Below are 15,990 nucleotides of genomic sequence, written 5' to 3' on the forward strand. Positions count from 1 at the left end.
CCAGCGTTTCCTGGTGGTGGCCAAATCTGGAGATCCTTCCCTTCAGCAGTGGGGTTCGATGGCTACGAAGACTGTCATTATAACAAAGACAACACGCACCGGAGACGATGAAACAAACGTGAATCATATTGTGAGTTTCAGCAAAGAAACAGAATGCTCATGTAAAAAAGGAAGACTTTTTGTCTCGTGACAGAAACAAGACCGCTTTAATTTAAGCTGTACTCTTTGCAAATTCCATTCAAACTATTTAATATGAAAACATATTAAACTCTTAGTTCCTAATTGAAAGCTTTCTAATAGAATGTTTCAACCACAGAAGCCAACATGTGTTTTTCAGTACGTCTTGTAAAGAGGACATACAATTTTTCAGGCTCTAGGTTTTTAGCATACATTTTAAAGCCAAGTGCTTCGTGGGTTCCTGCAAATTTATATCCCGTTTTTTCAAGGATTGGTTGAATACATTTAAACAATATATATTAAAAAACGTCTAGATCTTTCCGGTAAAACGTATAACATATCTCTGATTAAATAGTAAAAATTCAACATAGTGAGAATTGCAGGCTACTAGATGGGATAACCGCGTATTATGTATTTAGAAACAAAAAACCGTCGAAACTTAATAGACATTATTGTATTCCGTTTTTTACGAGGCGGCAAAATTTAAAATGTATATGCATGATTTATGGAACAATTTTACACCCAACTACAAAATATTTTATTATAAATTCCAAAATAAACACATTTTATTCACAGGGTATAGACCATTGTCAAAGTCACTGATCATTCAAGTATCACATTTTGGGGTAGTTTTCTTGATCGTATGGCTTCGTGTCGTCAAAATACTCGTCTATAGGCTGGCTGAAGGCGTCGTTACGTCGGAACGGCGTGTCTCTCGTCTTCACACTCGTAACTCCCTGAAAGATGGGAGAAAATAAATTGAAAGTACATATAAAAAAAGAAACACCTTACATAGCGTGCTTTTAATTCCTGTGTATTCACTTTTTTAAGAGTAATACTGCTTAAGCACCTGCGTCACATTAATAATCACGATCAGCAATATTCATTTGCTCGCACGTTGCTATGGCATTCGTTAAGGAAGAAACGTCGATTTTAGTTTAAAATATTCAATACGTTTGTTTTAATCAATCATGAGTAATTATCTCTTTTGAAATCGCTTTTTTTCCAATTATTAGCATAGTAACGCGAGGAATTGCCTGATGTTATAACTGATTTTATCGTATTTATCTGAGCTTGAAAAATACCAACAAACAGTTATGCATACCAGGGCAAATAAATAAATAGTAACGTGTGGTGTATTTTCGGGAATTCTTGCAATTGAAGTTTCTGTGTGATATCCATGTCTTTTGGACTTCGAAAGATTTAATATGACATATATTAGCATTTTCATGCATGTTCAGTAGCAAACCCTAGACGAGTACTGGTCTCTTCATATGAGCCATTCACTGAAGGTAATGCATTCAGTAAGAAGTTTAAACTTTCGAGATGAAGTTTACCTCTAATTAATATATAATAATGTTTTCCGTAAGGAGTTAGCATTTTCCTAAAGAATTTATCGTTTTACCCCAATTGTTTTACGTTTTCCATTTGAGTTTAGGTTTACCGTTTTAATACGCATTACCCCCAGCGTGTAGGCTTTCCGAAAATAAAGAAGTTCACGTTTTCCCTTAGGACTTTTTTTAAGAGTTCGAGTTTTTCCAGTAAGGTTACCCTGTCTATTACAATTTAAAATTTTGTTTAAATAGTTTCCCCGTGGATTGAGAGTGTTTAAGTCTTCTATAAGGGGATTCGGCTTTTGATATAGAATTTGGGCTTTTCCTAAGAAGATTAGGCTTTCCCTAAGAATGTTCATCTTTTTCTAATAAGTGTACATTTTCCAAGGCTTTAGGTTTTCTTTTTCCTCAAGAGTTAAGCTAATCTTATGAAGTTTAGGCTCTTCCTACGATATTTAGTCTTTTCCTATGGAGATTTGGATTTTTCTATGGAGTTTAGGGTTTCCCTTTCAGTGTAGACTTTCTTTAACAGTTTTTAGACATTTCCTTAGGAGTAAAAACTATTTGTAAGCTTTCCAAGAGGAATTTGGTTAATTCGGGACAACAGCAAGTGAGATAATTCATCCCAGCATCCCTTATTGCTTTATTGCACAGTTCGTTATGTACTCCGGTACCTTATGCAAAATGAACACCCATACCTATTACACGGTCTTTAATAACTGGAACCAAATGTTTCATACACTGCTATGGAACAGCAAATAAATACAAAGGGTACAATTTTGGCACCATATTTAACCCAAGTTTAACTATTGAACAATACAGTGCGTCTCCTTGATCGAATAGTGTGAAGACAGATACACTCACAACCCTTTACGTAACGAGAGGACCTTAATAAGTTGAGACATGTTTTAGTTTTCAAAAGCATATCAAAGTTTTCTGTATGGCATGTCTATATTCACCAAATCAAGCAGCTGTTGCCATCAAACGATTGGTTTCAAAACATTTAAGTTGCTGCATTTACTTAAATATTCTCTTTTAAACGATTTGCAAGATATTTTGCATTTTCCAAAAGAGATAGAGCCTATGCCATGGAATTTGTTAAACTTTTGAAAAAATCCATTAAATATAGTCATAACATAACTAAATATATTCAAGCATATGAACCTGTTTTATAATTGGCAAAAGCCGAGCTCAAAATCAATAGTTGAAGCCTGCGATATTTTCGCTTAAATTCTAGTTCCATTTATACTGAAATGCTTTGTCCAATCCCATCAAAATAACATCTCTAATATGACAAAGCAGAGGAAAAGAAACTTCACAAAAAGAAAGCTTTCATAGCGGATGAAACGTAATCTTTTTCATTATAACGGTTAAGCATACCATTATCGTCTTATTTTCTGTCGCGTAGCAGACAATCATCCGTTGGATTACAGAGTGTCTAATATTATTTTCAAGAGTACAAAGTTAACTGAATCGTGAAATCAAAGACCCATCAATATACATATTGATAGGTCTTTGGTGAAATCAATAATTGCACGTATTCGATTGTTTTGTTTTTCTTAAACAACATCATTACATGAATTTTTATTAAGTGGTCAGGTAAACTTAATTCGTATGTAAAATTGATTATATAAAATATGTCACTTAATTAAAGTTTAAAATGTGCATTTGTGCCAACTCCTGTTCTAAGTGCAACCTCCTTGGCATTGACTCCATCTCTTTGGAAAAAAACAGCAACTTCCATGTTTTGAAATCAATAATTTGGTTAAACATTTCTTATCGCACTCACAAAAACAGCTTTGAAATTTATAAATGACTACACGTTTACAAATTGGTTGTGATTGTATGATACGGTACATTTTGTACATTGTCCGATTTTTAAACTGAAGCAAAATATGTTGAAACAAGACCTGCGTTTGTGAAACACAATTCTCCGTCCCCTCCCGCTACTGCGCTTTGAAACCCTACAGAAGATATTTGAGCGAAAATGTTTAAGTCCAATACCCATGACTTCGCCAAAAATCAATGGATCGGAAAGCAACTCACACTTCATGTGTTAGTCATATAGAAAGACTCGCATACCAAAAATTCAGCCCAATATCTTTAAGTGTTTCGTACAAACCCTCCAGAAAAGAGTTATTATTGGGAATATTTTCCGGTATTCCAGCCGGACAGACGGACGGACGAACAGTCCGACAGCTATATGCAACCCTACCGGGAGAATAAAATCATAAGAAATATATCCTACGCAAGTGTCTCCGCCGCTTTTTAAACTTACGAACGCCATCAATTAACGGTCGTGACGATAAGTTTGGCAAATTTAACGCCAATATGACGCAACAAATCTAGCTTTCACTAACCTGGAACTTGAGATATTTTTTAAATCATACACTTTGAATGTAGCCAGTTCGTCCATTGCATTTCAATGTATTTTCCTTAAACAAATTTCATTAAAAAGCCCTGGGTCTTGTTACTTTGACCTTTTAACAGGTGACCTAATAAACATTAGGTGTCTTGCTTTCCACCCAAGTAAACAGCTCGACAATTTAAATTTATAGTATGTCAAAGCAATCTTTTTGTGGTGCAGGAACCATTTTTATGATATTCGTTAGTGTTTTCTAGATAGTGTGTGGAAACCAATTTCATGATAGATGTCACTGTAGTTTAGAATTTGACCTGTAGAGCTCAACATGAAAAGGAGTCTAACTTTCCGCCCATGTAGCCTCTATGTAATGTTCGCAAAAATTGAGTGGAAACGAATATCATATTTTGAGCCCCACCTATGACATTGGGTTAACAATTGTTGACCTCACAATGAATCGGTATCTTTTTTTCCTTCAAAGTAACCATTACACCCATTTACATGGTCGAAAGGCCAAAACATTGCCAAGATAGCATGCGGGAACGAATGGTCAACTGTGACCGACAGGTGTAAAACTATAAACACCCTTTTTAGGGAGGCATGTTGCCTCCGACATAAAAAATCATAATAAATAAAAAAAAATCAATGTGTTTTTTAATAATGTTTTTAGATCGTTTCAAGCGTAATGTATGCAGGTATAATTTGCATGGAAAAGAGTTTTCCAAAAAAAAAAAACAAAGGAAAAAATTTGTCACAAAACCTGGTTTTCAATTTAAAAAACCGTCTGATAAAGGGAGACAATTCAAAATGCGCATTATCCCCCCCTTGTTTCAAATTCAATATAGTTTTACTCGTGGCAACCTTGATTTCAATTTGAAAAAAGTCTGATAAAAGGAGACAACTCAAACTCAAAATGTGCATTGTTACTGATAATGTTCATAGTTAACCACCTTGTTTCAAAATCAATCTATTTTTAGTCGTGGCGACCTTGACGTTGGAGATATCGACGTAATTCTTTCGCGCGACACACCATCCAATGATGGTGAACAAATGTGACAAATGATTTTAAAATCTCACAATGAACGACATAGTAATGGCCCGGACAAGCTCATTTATGGTCATTTTTGACATTTGAACTCAAAGTGTGACCTTGACCTTGGAGATATTGACGTAATTCTTTCGCGCGACACACCGTCCAATAATGGTGAACAAATGTGCCGAATGATTTTAAAATCTCACGATGAACGACAAAGTTATGGCCCGGACAAGCTTGTTTCGCGCGCCCGCCAGCCCGCCCGCCCGCCGACATTCGCCAATTTAATTACCAGTTTTTTTTCCTTCGGAAAACCTGGTTAATGATGATTAAATGGCTGGGATGATGATTTATGGTTAAACGCAAGAGAAGTATATTCAATTATGCAGACAGGTAAACAAGTATAAATTGCCTGTACAAGAAAATGCAGATTTAGTAATACTCACCGTGATTCGGTCTTTGTGTTCACTCCAAAATGAAACAGGCTGTTCGGTTCTGTAGTTGTGGTTCTGAAATTTACAGCACAGTTTTTAATTATACACATAATACTTATAAAGGAAACGTAAAGAGGGTATATTAAGAATGCAAGAGAGTGAAAGGGAAATGAGAAAATTTATTCTTTACATCGTGTTTTACTTAATACAGAACACATGCTAACGCATGGGGAGAACACTGAAGGAAAATCATGTGTTTATATCATTCAAATAAGTACCCTTAAATGACGGACGCCTTTCATTTAATTTCTTTCAAAGGATAAGTCGAATTATAGAAAGTTTGGATTAACAATGCTTGGATTTTGTTTGCATTGAAAGTGCTTCTACATCCCAGCTATGATCAAGATTAACTTCAAGTTATTTTCGTAAAGATTGGATGATAACAACTTGACAGTGGAACCTGTGGCTGTTTAAAATGACTCGCTCACATATTTTTGTAATGTCATTGAATATGTTTACTAAATTATTTGTTTAAAGGTCGTAACTTATGATAGCAGCAAAAACAAATATTGCCGTCCACGGAATTCGAACCCAGGACACATTGGAAGCAACAGTTAGTGCACTCTCACTGCACCATGCAGGCATTAGTTTACTTAGAAAAATTTTAACATTCCTGTACGAAATTTTGGGGCGGAAATGGGACGGCAATGAGTCGGAATGGGGACGGAAACTATTGTTTCCGGGCGGAATAGAGGCGGAAATTGATTTCCGCTCCAAAAAGACCATGTCTCTTGATTTTTTTCCAAGCGGAACTCATTTGCAATTCCGGGCGGAAATAAGACTCGGGGTGGAAGTTCATACTTATACATTTCTCTGGGGCGGATTTTCTGACTTAGGAAATTAACTCGGGCGGAATTTCATACTTATACATTTCTCTGGGGCAGAATGTATTGATAAAGAATTTCAAAATGGGACTTTAAGATAATTAAAAAACTAAGTTCTGATTTTAGTTTTTAAATGGTTATTGTAGGAAACATTTGCCATACACAAGGTAAACAACATTTATATTCAGTTCAAACAATAGTTAACCCATGCAAAAAAGGCTGAAATGAGCTTGAAATAACACAAATTTAAGGCTGGAATGATTCTGAAAAAATAGGACTAATCCACAAATTCAGCTGCAAGTTTTCACTCCTTAAAATTTAGAGGAAAATAATTAACTAAGATAAATACTGTCCTGGATGAAATTTATATATATTTTGGCTCAGGCTTATTTTTATAAGACCTTATTATTAAGTCACTTTATTATGATAATTTACCTATAACAACATTTAAAGTACATGTAAATCTACTATGTATTTAAAATGTCTTTGAATTAAGGGTCCTAGAGCAAATTTGATTAAGGGCTGTATGCAAGTTGAAAATTGTTGTGAAATGCAGTACATTTATCCCTGTTTATCAGTAGTGTTTTGTTTTAAGATGTCAATTTGGTGGCTCTTTGTATTCCCCCAGTTAATTGTAAACAAAGAATGCATGGGTAATATGGGGTAATATGATGCCACAGCCAGATAAGACATACTCTTGTTCTGAGTGTGAGTCAGAAATTTGAAAATAACAGCCCAGTGTTTGCAAGACCTGTTGACTGGCTTGAAAATTTGAAATGCAGTTTCAAAGCAATCATTGGGCTTTTTTAAATTGAAGTTTTAATAATATGATGAATTAATCTAACTTTGATGAACCTTCTGAAATAATTAAGTAAAATGTGGAAGTCAACATTCAGTGTGTATAAAAGGCTGAAAAGAGTGATTCAGTGAGTTATGATGGAACTTTTTTAAATGCTCCAAACTACTAAACAGGTTTGTTTCTTAGAATATTTACTTTGTATTGGTTTCTTATATCATGATGTGTTTAATATAGTTATATTGTTTTACAGTAATATCTGTGTTGGCAGGTGGTTTACCTATAACATTTAACATGAATGCTCAAGCAAGTTTATAATCTTAGCAGTAATTTCAGTGAGTTATGATGGAACTTTTTTTAAATGCTCCAAACTACTAAACAGGTTTGTTTCTTAGAATATTTACTTTGTATTGGTTTCTTATATCATGCTGTGTTTATTATAGTTATATTGTTTTACAGTAATATCTGTTTTGGCAGGTGGTTTACCTATAAAATTTAACATGAATGCTCAAGCAAATTTATAATCTTTGCAGTAATTTCACATTTTATAAAAGACATTTAAAGCAATCAAAGGTGTCTATATCTTATTGAATGGTTTTTGCCATATAATCAAGATTTTTGTCATTTGTGAAATAGAAACCAAGTGTTTATAAGCTCCATTAGAGGTCCAGATAAAGTTTTTGTATTCCTTAAATTTAATTAGTGAATGTTTCAGTGAACCAACACGCATAACTGTTGATTTTTGGGTTTTTAGTTTTAAGCCAGATATTTCACTAAAGTATTGAATTGCATTTATTAAAGCAGTGAATGAGTTAATTGTTCCATCAATGAAGTATGTTGTGTCATCTGAAAAAAAATGTTTGTTTTATGACTGACTGTATCTGGAAAAAGATTGAAGGGGACATGTTGTTTTTGTGATTTTTAGCTTTTGTGACCACTCAATGTCCGTCAATCCATAAGCAGCTTAAGAAGCTATATACCGGAGTAGTTAATAATACCCACCCCCCCCTCGGAATCATTCACATATTCTCCTGTTATTTCCGCCCGGAAATTTCCATCCCAGTCTAATTTACGCCCGGAAATATTTTCCGCCTCATTAGCATTTTCCGCCCCAAAATCCGCCCCGTGTCAACATGCAAAAATAATTTTCGCCCGGGAATCTTTTCTGCCTCATTAGCATATTTCACCCAAATTCCGCCCCGTTTCCACCTCATTTCCACCCTGTTTCCACCTCCTTTCCGCCTGGAAAAATTCTTTCTTGTAACCACTATATTCTGGGAGGAATCAACAATTTTCCCGGCGGAACTGTCAATAAAATTCTGTCTCAATTCCGGGCGGAACATTTTGTACAGGTTATTTAACAACAATGCATTTTCTAAATTATGGAGGAAAGTGGTACACATGGTGTATTATTTTACCTATTTCAAATAATTATCCATTTAATAGTGAACCAATATTTCAAACAATGTCTTAGCCATGTGTGTTATTATGCTTTTTTAAACATCATGCATACATTTTTCACATCACAATTATTTTTCAAAACGTTATTGTACCAAACTGTGCAAGTCCCATTAAAAAATATCAATTTTCTATAAATCAAGAGCGAGAGCCATAACTCTGTATTTTTTTATTTATAAACCTTGGCTAAAACAAAACTATCTCAAGCAAACATGTGTAAGGTATGTAGATAAAATCTAAATAAAGCAGAACTGGCTTTAAAAGACCTACTTTAGAAAATTCAAGAGCCATAACTCATCAATCCAAGACTGTGGGGAATGATCGAACTGCTTATTGACTTAGTCTAATAAATAAAGTATTTGACACACACTTTAACAAAGTTTGGTAAGTCTTGGATACTGTTTGACTGAGAAAATGGAAACTGCTAAAAGGCCCTATGTCATGCATTTCAATGCCCATATTAAACTTAACTAAGCAATAAATCCAAACAAGCTAAACTAACATAGCTCTCTATATCATATAAAGAAGTAAAAAACACACTTGGGTCAATTTTGGATCTTAAACGTAAGAGTGTCCGACTTGACAATTGCCCATGTTATTAAGTATAAATTTGCAGTAGGTACCTTGGTTGGTTTTGGTGGTACATGTACAAAGTCATCTTTATTGAAGTCTTTGGCAGTGACAGACTTGTAATCTAAAGGTTCAGGCTGTGGGACGTTGATGTCATCTTTAAATACATCTTGACTGCAAGGAAGCCATGACACAGTAGTCAAAAACATGAAATCATTATTTGAACCATATGGTAACTTCTCAATCTTAAAATCAATTTATCTGGTTTTCAATGATATTACACAGTACAAAAATCGTTTTACTAACAAGATATGTGGTTTGCGTTAAACATGGTATTGATGTCAGCATTTAGTGTTGATTTTTTAATTGATTTCTAATGCAGAATTTATCATAATTATATAGATAAAATATAAACACAATTTGAATTGCAATATTTATATCTACAGATCAAGGTGAAATTAAAATTATTGTTTTATTATTATTTTAAAAAGGCTGTATTTGTTATAAATAAGATTAACATTACTGGGTTACTTACATTGCTTGTTCCATATACATCTGTCTCATAAGGTCATTCTTTTTGCCTAGAAAAAAAGAAATAATAATGTTCATAAATATGTTGAAGATACTTGATTTGATTGGTGAAAAGTGTGCTGATAGAAACACAAACACAGAAGTTAATTTTCATCAATGAAGCAGTAATGAAAATTATCCCCTAAATTATGGTACAGCCTTGTTTTTGTATTATTTCTTTTAAAGGTGCCTTTTCACAGATTTTGGCATTTTTTAACTTATTCATTAAATGCTTTATATCGATAAATGTAAACATTGGATCGTAAAAGCTCCAGTAAAAAATCAAGAATAAAATATAAAAAAGGAAAAGAACGTTGCCCGGACCAGGTTTCGAACCAGTGACCCCTCGAGTCCTGCCAGAGTCCTGAAGTAAAAACGCTTTAACCTACTGAGCTATTCCGCCGAGTACACTTACTTGACGTATTTTATCCCTTATATAAGCAATCTTCGTAGTTTCAAAGAATTTAACGACAAAAACAGAACTCTCCAAATTATTCAATCGTTTCGCGTTGCAACGCTTTATAATTTTTAGGTTTTAAAATCATCAAAAGATGCATATAATGGCTATATTAGACCATGGTAAATGTTCAGTATTACTGTTTCCTCACAAATATCATAACTAAAACGAAAATTTGCGAATCTGAAACAACTTTTTTCAATTTTGTCAATTTACCAAAGCGTGAAAAGATCCCTTTAACAAAACACATGGTATTTCTAATTTTTATATGGATATTAAATGACAAAAAATTCAAAAAGCTCTTCCTGACCAGAGAAATAGATATCATGTTATCTATGTCTCTGTCCTGACACACCATACCTTACTTTCATTGTCAGAGTTAATTTGGCAAATATGGCAATACCTAAACAAATTAGGACCAAGACCAAAATTTAGGATCACTTAATTCATGGAAACAAACAATTTGTTAAGGCCTCATCAATAAAAAAAAATAGTATGATACAATTTTATTTTATTTAACTGACATTTGATTCTAGAAAACCTAAAAGCAGTCAACACAGCTATGGTGAGTAATAATTGTGAAACTTATATCTATCTCTGTTCATAGATGTTCATTTGTGTCTTTATTAATTATTGCCATGGTGAGTTAAAGGCTACATAACAAGCCTTAATATGTTATGCTTTACAAATGTGAAAATAAAACTTCACAAATCTGACAAATATACATATTTAATAGTATTTTTATTAAATAATGATTGAATGACATACAAATTTGTTTTGATCACAACTAAATACCTGATAATACAAATAGCATCCTATATTTAGTTAGATTTGTGTAAGTCTTTAATCCGTTTATTAGATTTGTGTGTGTTTATATATATTTTCATGCTGGTAATACCCAGATTTGTGGCCTAATCAATTAAATACATGTACATTTCATTTCATCATTTGGATGTTATATTTAGTATAATACTGTACTACAAACAAATCTATCAAGTGCATTATCTATTTGGTGTATTTTTATTTGACAAGATAAATATTTGTATGGCCCCCCGAAGGAGGGCATATAGTGATTGCACTCTCCCTTTGTCTGTTTGTCCGTACGTCTGTCTGTACGTCACACTTTGCGTTTAGTTTTCGAAAAATGTTCATAACTTCTATGTCGCTTCAAATGTAATCTTCATATTTGTATGCATGTGTGTATATGGACAAGGCCTTTCCATACGCACACAAATTTTGACCTCTTTGACCTTGACCTTAAACTTAGGGTCCGCGTGTAGGTTTCTAAATCTGCGCTTAGGTTTTTCGAAAAATGCTCATAACTTCTATCAAAGCTTTTTTCGGGGGCATGTGTCATCCGATGGAGACAGCTCTTGTTTTGTTATTTTGGATAGTATACCATCCTTCGTCAGAAGCGTCTGCAGAGGCACCTTAAATGTGTAAAAGCTTTAACAAAATTTGAGTGTCTGCAAGTAAGAACGTGAAAAAAAAAAATTTAATATATGGCATAACTATGTGTTTACCTTCCAGTGGAATTCCAGGGTGGACCGGTTTCTTATATGATGCCCTCACTGTGGTCTCTGACTCCAGCTTAGAATCAACATTGATTGTTAGAACTCCAACATGTCCATCTCTGAACAGCTGAGCCTTGCTCTCGCACTTGTCATCATTAATTGTGTCGTATTTCTGTGTTTGTCTCTAATAATGCATAGAAAATCGTACAATTTTGTAATTTTTATAATGATTAACATAGGCTGAAAACTTTGCAACTTGACCATGGGGCATAGGGTACATTTAAATGCTGCCAAATAATACACTTATTGGGCTTTCAGGTTAGCAGTAAGTGAAGTTCAATATCTGGTCTCGACCCATGTGAGTTGTGTTGGTGGTCATCATACCAGACAGGTAATCAAGGTTGTTTCCCAAAAATAACATTATACGTTAGTTCAAACTTAGTTCCTCTTGAATGCTCTGAGCTTTTATGAGTACATACGTACATCCCAGGACCCGGAGGGTCATTAGCTGGGAGTTGGATTATTGCAACTAAGTTCAAACTTACCTCTTCAACCCAGTTTTCAAGCAAGCATTTCCCTTCTGAATTATTAAATCTAATTTCATTCCTGCCTTGGTTTAAAATACTCATGTTTGAGGCTATAAATTATTAAATATAAATGATTTGAAAGAGATTTCAATGCATGAATATTATTGTTTACATCGGAAGTAAGGCGCGTCCTAGCAACGTAAGAGTCCACAGGGGAGACAATCAGGTTAAACTAGACACGTTATGCCTACCAAAGATAACCAAATGTACAATTATATGGCTGAAGATTTACCAAAGAAAAACAGTCTATATCGATTGTAAGAATTTATTGGAGACTATTTACATTGATTCGATTGATAATAGATTTGAAATAAGTTATTTGCGAACGTCCGATATTAATTATAATGGTACCGTTGTAAAGAAGAACCTCCAAAGTATCTAACAATGTCAAAATATTGTATGGCAGGGTCAGAGTCAGCCTGTAAATCGCGGTCAAAGTCGACCAATTTTAAGGGTTTTTTAACACAAAAAATGCCCATAGGAAAACCCGGACAAGGTAAAAGTAGTTATAAAAACATTATTATTAATTCGATATTAATTAAATGTTACCGTTGTAAAGAAGATCCTTTAAGGTTTCTAACGATGTAAAAATAGTGTTTGTCGGTATCAGATTCGGGTTTTGAATCGAGGCAAAAGTCGGCCTTTTGTTATGATTTTTTTATACACAAAACAATGCATTGAGGAAAACCCAGAAAAGATCAAAGGGGTTATAAAAGCAACATTTTTCCAACCGACCATACATTATTTGATATCGTTGTAATTGTATTCATCCACCGTTTCAAAATGTGTAAAAATATATTGCGAGAACAGCATATTATTCCTGCTAATTGCGACCGAAGTTGGTGTATATTTTTATCTTCTTTATAATGACAAGCTGTGTTTCCAGTAAAACCCGGATATGATAAAAGTGACTTTAAAATCATTATCAATTCGATATTAGGGTAACGTTGTAAAGAGGATCCTCTTAGGTTTTTAAAATATGCAACATTATTGTTTTACAGTATTAGATTACCACTATTGTTAGCGTCCATAGTTAGTATGAGTTCTATGATTGCTGATGCCCAATTATGTTTACCAAAAATATGGGGAATATAAAAGGGGTCATAAAAGTAATATTTTTCAACGGACCTTCATTTAAATAATACTGCTGTAAAGGGGATTTTACGACGCTCCAAAAGTATGCAAAAGTAATACGTTTGCAATATTGAAAGCGACTAGTACTACTACTTATACTATCTTCGGACGTATAAAATTACAGCGTATATCTGATATTTAAAACATATTACTTTTGTATATTTTAGGAACGTCATTAAATCCCTTTTAAAGCAATATTATAATGATAAAGGTCGGTTTAACAATACTACTTTTATAACCACTTTGATCTCTACTGAATTTTACACAATCTCAACTTCGGAAGCAAGTTTAGAAACACCGTGTATAATGGCTTTGTTTTATAAGTGCTTACTAGTATATCAAGTGAAAAAGCATATCATTTGCATCAAATACACCGCGAACATCGCCGTCAGTCGGGCTTGATTGATCCTAGCATCAAATTTAAATCTGCAAGCCAGCTAATCCTCCGCTCATTTCATAAATAAGCTCGACTTGATTGATCCGTTGCACATCGAATAAGCTAGGATCAAATCTGCAAGCGGCCATTTGACTACAGACGGAACTTCATTCTTAACAACACACACAAACGAGGAAGGAAATATAAAAGTAGACTTTTTTGCGTTGTTTATTCTGAATCGCTAAAGTCATTCCGTTTTTAAAGTTTGATCGCCATCCAGCAATTCAATCGCCATTGGCGATTATCGCGATCGGTAACGCTAATATATAATCATTCTATTTACACCATATACACTTTTTATTTTAACTTTTTGTGAGCGCACGGCGTTCTTCAAACTGGCCTACATACTTCTATGTGACGCCGCATTCATTCGCGCGTCGCCGCAAAAATGTGGCATGGTTCCGTTAATGCGACGTCTTTAAACGCATTAACGGGGTCAAGATTATGCTCCCACACTAAGGATACCAAAATGTTTAATAAATAAAATTAAGCTGGTCCGTAGTATTTTATAGTACAATGCGCATTGCAATCAAATAGTCCATTGTTGTTGGTTTTGTTGCATTTTATTCAACACCTTGATATAGAGAATACTTGTTTTCTTATAAATCCCATCAGCATTTGAAAGATGAGGCTATAGAGTGCGGCCTATTTCTGCATCGTCGCTACAAATCGGAAATGTTGTAACTCAACATTATCAATACACATTTTCTATGTCCACCAGTCTATACTGTTGGACATATTGTTTTTGCCCGGTCTGTTGGTTTGTTTGCGTCAAACTTTAATATTGGCCATAACTTTTGCAATATTGAAGATAGCAACTAGATATTTGATATGCATGTGTATCTCATGGAGCTGCACATTTTGAGTGGTGAAAGGTCAAGGTCAGCCTTCAAGGTCAAAGGTTTTATATGGGGACATTGTGTTTCACAAACACATCTTGTTTCTTTTTTTGACATTTCCTATTCTCAAACATCCGGCGCATCTTACAATCAGGATCATGAAATAAACTTAAACATACAAGTTATATCAGTGTATCAAATAATCCACCTGCATACCAGGTTTGATAAAATGATTGATCTTTCACGGACAAATATTCCTTCAAAGTTTGAATCTGCAAGCCAACTGAAAATGAACTCAGCTTATGTGCGCTTATGTTTTCATCGAGTAAAAATATTCTGTGCAAGCGGATCACACTTGATCCCAGCTTAAGCCGAGCTATATTGAATGTGCAAGTGGCCGATTAATCACCAGTTTCACGCTTGGTTGCCACCTCCGACGTATATTCACACGTGTACCGATACTCTTTGTGAAAAACGCTTTTCTCGATATTGCTCTTGCTTGTACAGACGCGGTAGTAATCATGTATATTTGACGAGATTTGACAAACGGCTCCGCCCCACAAAATGGCGACCCAATAAAAAAATTGAAGTTCTAATTCTGGCATAACGAAAGCTCCTCCCAGAAAATACAAATGACCAATTAAAATATGAAACGTCCCAATCTGACCTTCCACCAATGAAATCAATGACGATTTGTTAAAGCTGGATGCCAAAGGCATGAATTTCATTTCATTTTACGAGATAAATTATTTTTTTTAATTACAAAAATGAAACTTCAAAAGTAATTGTAATGGAGGATATCATTAATTATCTAAACATTAAGACATTATTGTTGTACCAAAATCGCATAAATTTATCTCAGTGCTTGCTCATCTCAAATTACCATGTGCAGTATGGACAAAAGCATTTTTAAATTGGTTTTTCATTTTGTATCCAACACATCTTATGTGAAACCATCTTTTCAATTTGCATGATATATTGTCACATTGCACCATATCACCAACCATATCAGGTAACTTACAAGTGCAAAAAATCTTAATGGAACAACTTTTTGCTACTTTACACGGCATTTTTCCTATTTTTGGAAATGTTGTAAAATGGTTTTTATTAATACATTATAACAAATGTGCTATCAAATTTGGTATATCATATCTGATACTTGAAACAAAAATCTACATCATAATTGTTGTATAATACTACAGTAAGATTTGCAATTGCAAAAACATCACAATCTGAGAAATTAGTTTGACGTTGTACGTCGGGTATTTGTTGTAATGTACTTTATAACAAAAGCCTGCATAATTAGTGAAATCATGTTCAACACAGAAATCATGATAGAGAGTGTTCCCCTGCCAGTTAAGGCTACTATTCCATCTGCCCGTATCCGCATCCGCATATCCGCATC

At 34.1% G+C, this 15,990-nt stretch overlaps 1 protein-coding gene across 1 annotated transcript; it reads right to left on the reverse strand.

The window, feature by feature from the left end:
• Positions 1–700: 700 nt before the first annotated feature.
• On the reverse strand, positions 701–12,331 carry LOC127879328 (sperm-associated antigen 8-like). The gene is made up of 6 exons (XM_052426107.1): positions 12,135–12,331; positions 11,599–11,773; positions 9,584–9,629; positions 9,102–9,222; positions 5,353–5,415; positions 701–914 (listed from the first exon to the last, which is right to left on the reverse strand). Exons 1-6 carry the CDS (start codon positions 12,216–12,218, stop codon positions 792–794), a joined length of 612 nt encoding a protein of 203 aa, XP_052282067.1. The 5' UTR covers positions 12,219–12,331; the 3' UTR covers positions 701–791.
• Between the last annotated feature and the right edge of the window lie 3,659 nt (positions 12,332–15,990).

Source organism: Dreissena polymorpha, chromosome 4, assembly GCF_020536995.1.
Source record: "Dreissena polymorpha isolate Duluth1 chromosome 4, UMN_Dpol_1.0, whole genome shotgun sequence".
Classification (NCBI taxonomy): domain Eukaryota; kingdom Metazoa; phylum Mollusca; class Bivalvia; order Myida; family Dreissenidae; genus Dreissena; species Dreissena polymorpha.

Bases quoted from the DNA above. Each gene is read 5' to 3' on its own strand.
- LOC127879328 (XM_052426107.1), bottom strand. From the start codon at position 12,218: ATGAGTATTTTAAACCAAGGCAGGAATGAAATTAGATTTAATAATTCA. The intron at 11,774-12,134 runs GTAAGTTTGAAC...ATGCATTATTAG, and splicing joins TTGAAAACTGGGTTGAAGAG to AGACAAACACAGAAATACGA. The intron at 9,223-9,583 runs GTAAGTAACCCA...GCTTCCTTGCAG, and splicing joins ATGTATATGGAACAAGCAAT to TCAAGATGTATTTAAAGATG.